The sequence below is a fragment of the Sus scrofa genome, chromosome 2 (assembly GCF_054392235.1).
Source record: "Sus scrofa isolate SSC_HxYL_T2T_F1_AM1 chromosome 2, Sscrofa_HxYL_maternal_Yorkshire_Landrace_v2.0, whole genome shotgun sequence".
Lineage (NCBI taxonomy): Eukaryota > Metazoa > Chordata > Mammalia > Artiodactyla > Suidae > Sus > Sus scrofa.
In genome coordinates this window covers 107,032,449-107,045,561 of record NC_139384.1, presented here as the reverse complement: position 1 = coordinate 107,045,561, position 13,113 = coordinate 107,032,449, and the positions used below count along the sequence as shown (strand labels likewise).

The following is a 13,113-nucleotide window of genomic DNA, read 5'->3' as shown; positions in this document are numbered from 1 at the left end:
CAAATTTCTACCATGTGGCAAAGTAGAGAAAGCCAGCCTGCAGAAAGAAGAAGAAAGCATCTGTTCAGGAAGAAGTGACACAACAAAGAGAAAGCTAAGAAAAGCCTGACATAGTTCTAATTCCTGGTCCATCTTTTCCTAAGAATTAAATTGCATTCCCTTTCATTGGTTCTGAGAAGCACCCCTATATCCACATAACCATTTTCTTTTTTTCTCCTTTGCCATGTCAGAAATATAACAGAGTGTTCAAGGGCATGGACCTTAGAATCAGACAGATCCAGATATGAATCTTAGCTCTGCCACTTACTAACCTTGTGACTTAGGCAAGCTATTTACCTCTGTAGATATCTCTTTTTCATCTCTCATTTTTAAGATTCCATAAGTTTAAAAAGCTGCCTTGTATAAAATGCCTAAAACAGTGGCTTAGATATAGTATATGTTCAATAAATAGTAATTGTTATATTTTAAATACTCCACTTCATCTAATATTAAGTGCTAATAACTATAAAAGACATTCTCATCACAGCAATGTTAAGTGAAATGTGGAAATATGTCTCAGTATTGATGAAATATTGTGAAACTGTTATTATTAAGCCTCCAGAAAATGTCCTAGAGTCCTTAATAGGTATTTTTCATAGGTTGTTTCAACTAAAATCCAAGGGTCACCAAGCCAGATAGACCCAGAGCTCTTGAAACTGTTCTCTCTTGTTAGAGACATAGAAATTACGATGATTACTAACTTTCAGGTGAGTTTCTTATGAGAAGAATTCCAAATGCTAAGTGTAAATTGAGTTTTTATCTTTGGAAAAGTAATATTTCCCCACCTAGCTCAATGCTTCTCAGGTTGGGATGACAAGCAATAATTATTTGAGAATGAAAACTTTTTTTATTCTGTTTTTCAATTTAGTGTGATAATTAACATGTGAAACAGAAAAAAGGACATCTCCATTTTCATATGTTAGTTAGAATCAGCAATATTGACAAGATCAAGTAACTGTTTTGATCATTAAATAATTACAGATGCTATAGAATTTTGTAATGGAATAAAATACATAAGAATGCCAAAATTCTGCATTAGTAAGTCACTGCCTTAAACATATGGAAACTTAATTTAAGACAAATGCCTGAGAGGTATCTAATCATAGAAACAATACTAGTATCTAATGCATAAACAGTAGTAGACAGAAAAGGAACAAAAAAATATATAATGCTTAACAGTGTATTACATGAATAAAAAATTTTTTGACTTTTAAAGAATTTTAGTATTGTTTAAGTTTGAAGGAGTGCTCCAGAGAGAAATAATGATTTGTAATTCTGTGGAAAATTTGAAGCCATAAGTACTTATACATTTTGTAGGGATGTAACAGAACTTCCAATTTGCCTCTACCTCTCTAACCCAGCTGGAAGGACAGTGCAGTGAACATGATGAAGACTTCTTTTTTAAAAAAGCAGAATTCATATCTGGTGTCATGGTATACATTAAAGACATATGAGGCAAGGGCAAGCCTCAGAGGCCTTGCATAATACAATGGTGTCAATTATTTTAACAGACATTGTTGACTCCCTATTCTGAGCCACTTGTAGAATGCTATGGGTTCTAAGACAAAGTAAAGGGTCTCAGAAAGGTATTAAAAATGCAAACTTTTTTTTACTGTAGACACAAGTACCCCTGCCAAAGAGAAAGAGAAAAAATAAATTGGGATACATGGTCCCAGGTATCCCAATTTAAAACCCACTTTTAGTTTCAACTATCCTGCAGGACACAACTCCCTGGTCTTCTTACAGCAACTGTGTAGGTGGAAAGGAAGGAAATCCAACTTAGACATGACAAGTGTGTTTTATCACAATGACACCATCTGTTTTCTCTCTTCTCACTTTGTTAAGTCCAACTTTTCTAAAGAGCTCATCAAACATGAAGTTTACTATCTCAAGATCTAAGGCTCAAATGCATGTTTGAGTTATTGGGGGCTAGCTCTTGTATAAAAATGCTTGTCATGGGGAAAAAGAGACAACCTGAGAACAAAACAAGACATACAACTATGAGCCAAGTGGAAAGATGAACAAAAGGTAGAATCTTCTATATGGGAAAACAAGAGTAATTTGGAATTTCCTAAATATCAGAGTAGCAAGCAAGTAATAGGTGCTCAATATACATTAATAAATACATTAAAATGTGGTAATAATATTTTCTGGTATAACAGGAGTAAGCAAACTATGACCCAAAGCCCAGTTCTGGCCCCCTGCCTCTCACAGGTTTTATAAATAAAGTTTTATTGGAACACAGTCATGTGCATTTTTTAAACATAGTCTGTGACTGCAAATTAAGCCAAAGTGGTAGAATTGTCACTATAGAGACCAAATGACCAACAAAACCTGATACAGTTTTTGGCATATGGTCTTTTATTAAAAGATAGTTTTTTAGTCCTAGATGTATAAGAATTAGAAACTCTCTCATCCTCATTGCCAAACCTACCAGCATGTTCCTTCCCATTCCAATATATTTTTCTTCATTATTCCAAGCTTGGAGTTGCCTTCACATATCCTCAGCTTTCTTTTTGTAGGCCCTGGCTTGCTGAGTTTAACAACCCTTAGGTCCAGTAAGAGTCTGCAGAAGGCACATTTTTTTATGTTTCCTTGTATAAATTGATGGAATTGCTGCCTTCTCCTAAAGAAGATGTTTGTATTGGAGTGATTTCTTGGACGAATCATGTGGAATCAATAGATGCAATGGTAAAATGTGCACAATAACAATATGAGATTACCCAGCATTCCCAGGCCTTTGATAAAGCTAGGGGAAAAGGAGGGAACATCAATGTACATATATGCTAAAGGTTTATAACAAATGTAAGAAACCCATCAGTCATTAAGATGGATCTGATTCTATGCTTGAGATCTACCGAAGAAACTTCATTAAATGTATAAGTAAATTTATTTGATATTCAATTCCTCCTTTAGGTCACAGTTTCACAGATACCGAACTAATGGAAGGAAATTTTAAATGTGTTTGCTAAAGGGAAAACTTGTAAAAGTTTTAGGAAAGCTTGACTAAGTAGAAATAATATTTATTTATTATGAGGCCACACCAATAATTATTTTCCAACTACTAATTATAAGACTATAATACTTATTTTGCCAATATAAAAGATTAAGTAAATAAGGAAGGGATTATATGCTTCACAAACAATCTACTGAATATAAACCACATTTATGAGAGTCAAATAGTTGCTAAAAATAAAAGACTCAATTTCTACTTTTAGGAAGCTTAGAATCTACCGAAGAAGAGCAATTAACTACCTCCACTCAAACTGTGTTTTATAAGAACAGAGACCAAAGTCTTTTGGTTTTCCCAAGAACACACACAACACTGCCCTCTCACAGACTCAACCTTAAGCAACGTTCCATTAGGCACATTATATGGTAATTGATAATTTCTGCCAGGCACTGTGCTGGCAGAAAGGGGGGAAAAAGTGTCAACAATTAAATCATGACATTCCACCAACTGTACGAGTCAATCTGATTTCAGAGTAGTTAACTGTAAAAATTTGTACTGCTTAGACTGAATGATGAGTATCAGCACCATTTTTCAGGTGAGAAAACCAGAGTGCAGATAGCTAAATTTTGCATATAACAGACAACTGGGAATAACATACTGGATTTCCTAAGAAACACAAAAGTGTTGGCTGCAGGTAAAAACAGCTAGAAGCAAAGTCACAGCAAATATAGTAGCTGCTTCAAAGAAGTCTTTTTTTTTCTGTACTCTATGACTTCTTTCTGTACAAGAGTACAAGCTCCCATTATTTCAGTGGTATTTAGCTATTCATATTTCTCTTTTATTGCATTATTATCATGACTTCAGATAGATCAATAAGAGCAAGAGGGCAAGGTTGGCCCATACGTATGTGTCAATTTAAAATACACTGGGGAAAATATTCATATGTACCATACACACAGAACTTCCATATAGCATGCATGGATATATGCAACACTAGAATTTTAAAATTCTAAGTGCTAAGGTTGTGTTTATATATTCATATTCCATAATAAGGTATATATTTATAAATTACCTATTCTAATGTGTATAAGATTTTCTTTGCAAAAGGCATTTGGGAACAGAATAATAATATAGAGAGTATCTGACTTTGGTTATTACCTGCAAAGAAGAATAAACCGCAGAAATGTGAACTGCCTAAGGGCCAAGACTATGTTATCTTCCACCTAGCACAGTACCTTCCACAACAGTCAATAACGTGGGGGGGGGGGTGTGAAGAAAATTCATGATTTTAACACTTTCATCATAAAAACAAACTCTCTGTTCATTTGGCAAGTCCTTGTGTTTTGGCAAAAGATGCTATCTATATCACATATATTGTGATGACTGAATATGATTTCTCAATAAGAAATGTAGGATTTCAGAATTTCCAATGTAACTGTGAAAGTGAAGTAAATTTTCAATTGTTCATGTCTTTAACAGGCTGGAAAAAGAAAGAACCTGTATATGTTACAGTTAGACTTAGTATTCAAAGCATATATAGATCCACAATTTGTAAACTTCCTGAGGCAGAAGAGTAAGAAAAAAGACTTTGCAATTTATGGACATTTACTATTGACCCTCACTTGGCCATTAGTAACCATGTCTCTTACAGTGAAGTTTGAACGTATTTTATGAGATCAACTTTGGATGAGACTAAGGCCACCCTAGATCATATGTTTTGGCTTACACAGTCCTAAAGAATTTGAACCCAAAATGAAACCTCATTGCCTTGCATCATGTTCAAACTGAATTTTCCTTTCTAAAGCCAGAATCTATTTCATTCTAATTGCAGTTATTTTGTCCTATCTCATCCCCTATAATCAAAGTATCATTTTAAAATGTTAAGAAACTATAGATGTCAAGAGTAGTTGGAAATGAAACAAAATGTAACAATTTGATCTTTCATGAGTTAGTCTTCATATCAAAATATAAACTAAAAAGGGAGTTTATATCTGGCATACTCTGGATATAATGCTAGCAAAGAATTGGAACAAGAGAAGAAAAGTGGCAAAGGGCAGAAGGGGAAAAATTAAAAGTCTGTGTAGAACAATGATTGTTTACTTTAAATGCAAGGGATATTCTTTTGAAGTGAATATTGTGCTAAGTGTTAAGCCAAAACCAAAATTATATGAATGGAAAGAAAGTAAAGGCTTTGAGTCCCCATTGGATTTTTTAAATTCCTGTGGAAAGTTTGATGGGCTGTCTTTCTTCTTATAAATAAACTATTGTGGTTTTAGGACATGTGTTGCGTCTTGGTTTATTTAATTCTGAATAGCAGAAAGAAAGAGTCACTTGGTGGGTAATACACAATATACTGGCATTCAGAGTAAATACAACAGATCATGTTTAAATTAAAAAGGGTCTGCCTCAGAATAAAAGCCAAAAGGCAATATAAAAAAAAAAAAAGCAGTGTGGTTGTGAAGAAAATCTAGTCTCTATAAAAAATAATTTAAGCTAATTTATGGCAAGAGAAATGTTCCCCATTGCGCAGATGAACTCAACCTAGTCAGTTTGATTTAAATATTATTAAACATTTTCTCTATTATTTGAGAGCTCAGAATAACAGCTCAATTTTAAAAACCACTGGATGAGAGACGTTGTTAGAATCTCATCTAATTCATAAATTCCAAATTTTTCCTCATGGTTTCACTAACATTTATCAATGCAACATGTAATAAAATTGGTTAAGAAACAGGCATAATATATGAATTTTTTTCTATTTAGAAAAACATATTTGATTTTTGTACTTACAGAGCTTTTGTCTTTATTTTAATTCTAAACACTAAAGTTTAGAATTCAGTGTTTAATATTTCAACACTAAAGTTATGAATTCAGTGGAAATATGATCTTAGTTTGATATCACCTAAGCATTCTGATATGGTGTGTTCTGATATATATTTAATCAGATTGGAGCTGTTTATTACAAAAAAAAAAAAAAACCTGTGGAAAGAAATAAGAGGGTGTTTCAAATCCTAGGAAAATATTTAACTTATCCTAAGAAAGTTAAATTCTAAATTTATACTAATTTTGAAAACCTAATAGAATCAATACTTATACAACGTAGTATCTAGAAATCTCCACTGAACTATAATAAGGTGTTCCTCATCTCTCTATATTATTTTTTACTTTATGGGATCGTAGCCCTTCATTCACTTTTTATAATATTTGAGTGGGAGGAGGGAAATGGAGAATGGTCAGGGATAAACAGAAGAGAAAAATTACTAGGTCACCATTTAATCATTTTAAGTTTCTAGATAAAAAGATACATTTCTATGTATAACTAATTTATAGCACCCATCCTGTACAATCACATTCAACTTTTTTTCCTGCCTCTTCCTCCTCTATTTTACAAGATGCACAAATTAGAAGTTATTTGCCTCATATAAGATATCATTCATTTTGATATCATTCAGTTTGAAATGGCCGTACTTCAATATTTTTTAGTGTTGGAAAAACAACATATACATGTATGTAATATGTCGATCTACATTTTCATGGCATTTTTACACATTCATGCCAGCAGGAATTTCCCAAAAGTGTGCTCAGAAGACCACTTACATCAGAATCAAAGGAGCACATTTGGAAAATGCAGATTCTGGGGTTCAAGCCCAATCCTGCAGAGTCAGAATTTCTGTAGATGGGATCTGGACATCAACACGTTTTACAAGTTCCTCAGATGATTCTTGTAGGTATTCCATTTTGAGAATCACTTATAACAGGTATTCAAGGGTTACTAGAATGAGAAAATAAAAGGCAGCAAAAGCTAATTTTATGAATATGTATAACAGAACAAGGGTATAAAAAAATAACTCAAAGTAGTAGAACATAAATCAGGGCTAACAGACACAAAACTCCAACTCAGGTAAGAGACAGGATAGACAGACAGACAGACAGACACATACATATATACACACACAGAAATGGATATTCCTGATACATCAATGCCAGTGTGTATCTAAGGAAAAAAACATTTTCACAAACTGGGATACATTCTCTCTTCAGTGACTTGCTTATAAAATATGCACATTATTTTCTTTTTCATTAGAACATAATTGCCAGTATTTTGCAGACATTGTAGGATCTTGTTATAAAAACTGTAAATTTTATTGAGACAAGTTTTCCTGTGTTATGTGTAATGATTTGGGCACTGAATTCTAAACTTTAGTGTTTAATATAGAGGTTTACTAGCTGCTCCATGATCACTAATGGTTTAAATATATTACATGAAATTTTTAAAAACTTACTCTCTAAATTTCCCTGGATCAAATGCCCAGTAGCTAAATATCTCTCAAATTATAATGAACTCAAGTAATGAAGAGTCACCCTATTACTATGCTTAAGATTCATACAGAATGCTAGTAATAAAAAACTACAGCTTTACCTTTGGACATATTTAGTAAACAATGTAGTAATTTCATTTAAAGGAACATTATACTTCAATTTATTGAAAATAATTTTTCATCAAGTAATAAAGATTTAAATTGACTTATCACCTAACATATGTTCAAAACACAGTTTTGGATGAACTAATGACTTAATGATTTGCTAGTAAGCCCATTAAACCCATATGCCAATTCATGCAAATTTAGCCTTTACCATTTAAGGGAGGTGAAAAGTCATTAGAAATTGCAGTGATTTAACTTTAAAAAGGAAATACCCTAATAATCTCCTCTAAATTTTATGCATTAATATAATTAAGCAGTCTTCAGAGATTTCATGGAAACTATTTAAATTTGGACAATTTGCCACTACTTATCCCTATGTCAAGATTATCAATACTCTGAACATAAAACAAAATGTAAAATAGTGTTTGACTATAGAAGCAATGAGATACTGAGGATGCAGGCTCTAGTTGTACAGTATTTGATTGGAATCAGGACACCCTAGTTCACTATGGGATCTAGAGAAATGAATTTGGTTGTCTTGGTCCCATTTCCTTTTCTGTAAAATGGGAAGGATGGTGTTAACAGTAACTGCATTTGAAGACTGTATGGAGATCTAAAGAGATAATCCAGCCTTGGTGCATTGCACATCCCCAACAACTGTTTTGTTATTATTGCTATTTTTACCCAATTTTTTTTTCATCATAGCTTACTTTTTTTCCTCGCTCACTTTCAAAATAATTTGATTTGAAATTACAAAATATACTTATTAAAATAATATACCACTTTAAACTATTGTTTATATGTGTATATATATATGTACATGTGTATATATGTACATATGTGTGTATATACACATATAGAACAATCTAAGATTGTTTTTAAATAAAAAGGTTAACTGCTAAATAAAGTTTGAAAACCAACATAATATTAGTTGTCATAATATTAGTGAATTAAGAATTCAAATTGTGCCTAGTTATTTAGATACATTATCAAGTATGTCTTATAATAATTCTGTAAATTGTGCATTATTTTATTCCCATTTTACAGGTAAGGAATTTGCCCACAGCCACAAAATTTGAAGGGCGGAGCCATGGGATTAAAAACGTTTTTATTCCAATGCCTATGGTTAATATATTATATTACATCGGTGTGGGATTTTTAGAAGGTAAAACATTCAAATAACCTGTACTTAGGAAACTACCTTTAGGTGCAGGTAAGGGTGAACCAGACCAGTGAAGGGTGTAAGGAAAATCAGTAGAGAGGATAGGGACTAAGGCAGTGAATGGCTGGGATGCGCACATTCTAGCCACACTAACCCTTAACTCCAGATTGCATTTTAAGATTATTTCGCCTTGGTGTCCATTTCCTTAAATGACTACTGTCTGCAGCTTCTTAAATCCACACAGTAGCCATCCTGGAGAAGAATGCCTGAAATGAAACAGCTGCAAGGGTTCAGATGCCCCTGTCAATCTCATTTGTCATTTTCCATCAAAGCCATCCTAGTCCGACAGGCAGCTCTGTGGTATTCTTAGTGAGGGCCTACTTAGTTGGCTGAATCATTGTGACCTTTCTTTTTATGGCAACCTATTCAAGTGGCGTGACTTGCCCTATACCTCCCATTCACACTGTTGTTCTAAAACCCCTCATTTCACACATCTCCTTAGGAGAGATGTTTTCTGAATAGTAGTCTACCAATAAATGTCATTTTCTTCTCTTATTTTAAAAAATGAACAATAAAAATATATCTCACCAAAAGTAGCTCCTGATGATAAGCTATTTTTAAGGCTCATCCAGAGAGAAGTTTGAATTACTATGGTGGATGCCTGGTTAAATTCAGTGTTATGTTGTATTGCTTATGAATACATAGTTGGCTCTAGTATAGGAAGCTTAGAAACTCCCTGTACTTGGTTAAGTGTATTTCTACCATTTCTGATTTTTTTTTTTTTTTTTTTTTTTTTTTTTACTGCCTACCACAGGAAGCTAAAATTGCAGCAATTTCCAGGGTCAGATGGGGAGAGAAGTCCTGGATGAAATTTAGACAGAACCACACACTTCCCTTCCCCAAACCCCCCAAGATGTGGCCCCTGGAAAAGGCCTTTCATAAAGAGGACCTATCAGTTAAACGTCTCCTTTGTGGGCAGATCTGGCTCCGGCTAAGTCTAAGGTGTATAAAGAGAGTGGAAGTTTTTACAGCAATTGCCTAAAATTGTGTTTTAATTTCCATACACGCATTTGGAATCTTGTGTTATTTTTAGTTTTTGCCATCATTGTTCAAACAAAGCAGCAGGTTAAAACTTTTTTTCTCAAATCATATGAAAACCTCATATAACAAAAGTCCAGTGCTATTTTAGACCAAGTAAATACAGACAAGTAGAACTTAGAGCTTCTCCTGTCTTTTTGGCCCTGCTTTAGTCTGAACTAAGAGAAGTCTCTCTGGAAAAAAAAAATGAAAATTACAATTTTTAAAATGAATCTAAATTTAAGAGACCTACTCAGCAATTATTCTATGTACAGTTGTTTTAAAGTCCATGAAGAATAACCGGTAAAATATAAGACGTTAGATACCACGTCCTTTTGTATTGTCTTAATTTTCAGGACAGTACATATGGGTGTGTATTGTGACTGCATGTTATGAAACAATAACCATAAAGACTAATTCAGTCCTTTATTCACATATTCAGCAAACATTAAATGTGTACTATGTGTAGAGGCTTAGGCTGAATTGGGAGGGAAAAATGTCTTTGTCCAGACCTGTCCCTCATGAGTGACAGTCCAGAGGGAGATCAAACTATAAACAAATCATTACAACACAATGTGGAAAGTGTTGATGTGTGTATGTGTAAAGTGCCGTGAGAATGCTGAAAATGAGCAACTAGCCATGTAGGAAGTAAAAGGAAAAAAGCAATTAAGAAACACTTTACCAAAGAAGTGTATTTTAGCTGAGTTGTTTGATCAGAAAGGGTCAGAGTTATTTTAGAAGATAAACAAAGGCCTAAAGAGAATAAAATACATATTACAGACAACCCGAGCAGTTTATGTTAGATTTCAAGATTAATTTTAAAAGTAGAAGAGAACTAAACTTTCCTAATGACTTTTGAGAAATTCAAGCATTAACCTGGAAGCAGTAGGGAACCTCTGAAAAACTTTTTAATTAGGTATATTAAAATTAGAGAGACCAACTAGCAAGCTGGTACAACAGTATAGATAGGAAAACACAAGGACCCAAAATAAGCCAGTAGAAACCAAGGGAAGGGGACAAAACAAGGAAGGATTGAGGAAAAATAATCAGATGCCTTAGGTACCTGAATAGTTGAGGAGGCTGAGAGAGAAAATGGAGTCAGAGATAATTTCAGTAACTTCTTAGGAGGCTTTTAGCTTCAAGTGATGGGATGCCCAGCTCAAAACAACCAAAATAATGAGACTGTGCAAGTAAAGTGTGCAGAGATTAGAAGAGCCACAGAGTTTCATCAGAGCAGACCTGCTTCTTTCTGACTCTCTTGAACTGTTCACTTCACCTGACAGGCATTTTACTAGCCTGGCCATCCTTGTGGCAAGGAGAAGGCTGCCAATCCTACTGGGGCCACATGCTTTCTGGTTAACGCTCAGGAGAGAGGGAGGGGGAGGGAGAGAGAGAGAATCTCTTATAATCTGATCTTTGTTATCATTGGACCGGCTTAGGTCTTTGCCCACCCTGGCTCAGTATTTGTGATGCCAGTTGTTAACTGCCTTAGGCCAAAGTTTCTAGAAGCAATTACTCTGTCAAGGAGACAAAATTATCCTAATATATACCTATCTGGTCCCACCTATGGGGCTGGGAATCAGATCAGTTTCACTGCGAACTCATGTCCACTACACAGTTGAGTCGAAAGTACAATATATGTGGGGGAGACACTGCAATACCCACTAAAATGAAAGGCAAAATCATTGGTTACACATATTACTATGTTACCAAGTGGTCAAGCAATTTCCAGACTGAAAAAGGAACTGCTTTATTTCCTCCTTGTTCCTACAGAATCACACTACTTTGAAACTTGCTGGTTTTTATCTGAGGCAGATGACAAGTATTTAGATGTATAATTGCATCTTTCTTACAAATATGATATTTTGGAACATCGAATAGAGAATTCTGTGATCCAGATAAAGTCAATATTTCTCCCCAACTATTATTCCTAACTATTTATAAATAAATTAACAATCTCCATTTTAAAGAATGCTCAAATGCATGTTCCTAATGCAGTGATCAAGAAGATAATTTTTCTATCATTTTCTATTTTCCTTTTTTTGGTAGATTTATAAACTAACTTATAGACTTCTATTGGAGTTACACTTATCCAAGGTATATACTAATGAATTTGTCATTAAAAAACAAAATATGTTTAAAATTCTTATTTAAAACTAATATTTATGTGGATTTGCTATTATTTAGTACTAGTGAAAATACAGAGATTTGCTACCATGTTAATTTTTAAAGATGGTTAAATTAAATTAACCATTAAATTAAATTGACTGGTTAACAAGAATCAAACCTATTTGTTCACCTGACACTTTGTAAACTAGTATTTAGAGGATTCAAAAGGGAAATATACGTGGGGTCAGTCAGATGGGTCAAATCCCAGTTACATCATTTACTAACCATATGACGTTAAGTATATCAAGTATTTTAATCATATCACTGGTTATCAGTGTCATCATCTATAAAATGGAATCAATAACAAATAGCTCATGAAACAATATGAAATATTAGAGATTATAAAAATATAATAGGCCTGGCCTCTAAAGTGCTTGCAATCTTCATTTGTGCTGGTTGAAAACCATACAACAAACCCAAGTATATGTAATGTACAATATACAGAGTAAAAGTTTAGTAAACACCTTTATAAGTTTTATAATATAAAATATAACATAAAAACATCTTATATGTTTCATTAAAGAACTGGGAATGGTTTAAAGCTAGAGAAATAATTAGTTAAGATCCTAATTGAGAGGAAATAACATATTTTGTTCTTTGAATTATTCAAAGAACATTCATATTCACTGAATGATTCAAAAAGATTTATTAAGTACCTAATCTGTGTTAGGCACTATACTAGGCCCCTGAATACAGGATTGAATAAAACAAATCCCCTGCCCATGTGGAGCTTACAACTTGGTATAACTACTAAACAACTAAGCAAATAAATAATTATGTATTTTCAGATAGAGTTAAGTATGATGAAGAGTAAGAAGATCAGGTGAGGACTGAGAGAGTGACCTGGCAAAAGGTGCAGTCAGTAGCAGTGGTCACTGAAAGCTCCCTGCTGACCCTATGTTAATGTTTACCTTAGTTTCATAGGTCGGACTTTCCTTTTCATATCTAATAAACAGAAATAAGAGTTAAGCTCCCTTCTCCACAATTCTCATGAAAAAAGTCTTAAGAATATTCTAGTTTGATTTTCACAATCAGGTTGATCATACTGCTCCTTATTATAAGGAAACTATGAATTGGTTTAAAATTAAATGCATTGCCTTAGAAATTGAAAGCATATGCTAACTTTTCAGAATATTAAGTTTTTCAACCAAAGGAAGTAGCAAAAATCTTGCTTAGTAAATTTTAATGTTTCCTTTGCTATCTAAGGAAGACTACACATTTTGGATTGTGTAAAGGATGGAATGTAGTTTTTAAAACATGATTTATTTTACTTTGAATTTAATAACACC

The 13,113-nt window shown here is 33.5% G+C and overlaps 1 protein-coding gene across 12 annotated transcripts in view; it reads right to left on the bottom strand.

Moving 5' to 3' along the window:
* Positions 1 to 13,113, bottom strand: part of LOC110259421 (uncharacterized) — a 574,595-nt gene that overhangs the window by 455,992 nt on the left and 105,490 nt on the right. For 9 of the 12 annotated variants that reach the window (XR_014838267.1, XR_014838271.1, XR_014838265.1 and 6 more), the window contains exons 1-2: positions 10,719 to 10,948; positions 6,590 to 6,764 (exon numbers count right to left, since the gene is read on the bottom strand). The exons of 2 other annotated variants lie outside the window; for them this stretch is intronic. Coding sequence is in view for 1 of the 10 variants with exons in the window: in XM_085014022.1 (XP_084870148.1) it covers positions 6,590 to 6,610 (21 nt within the window). In the remaining 9 variants the exon portion in view is untranslated. Of the gene's footprint in view, positions 1 to 6,589; positions 6,765 to 10,718; positions 10,949 to 13,113 lie in introns of those variants that run through there. One more of the 12 variants, XR_014838272.1, reaches the window with a different exon arrangement.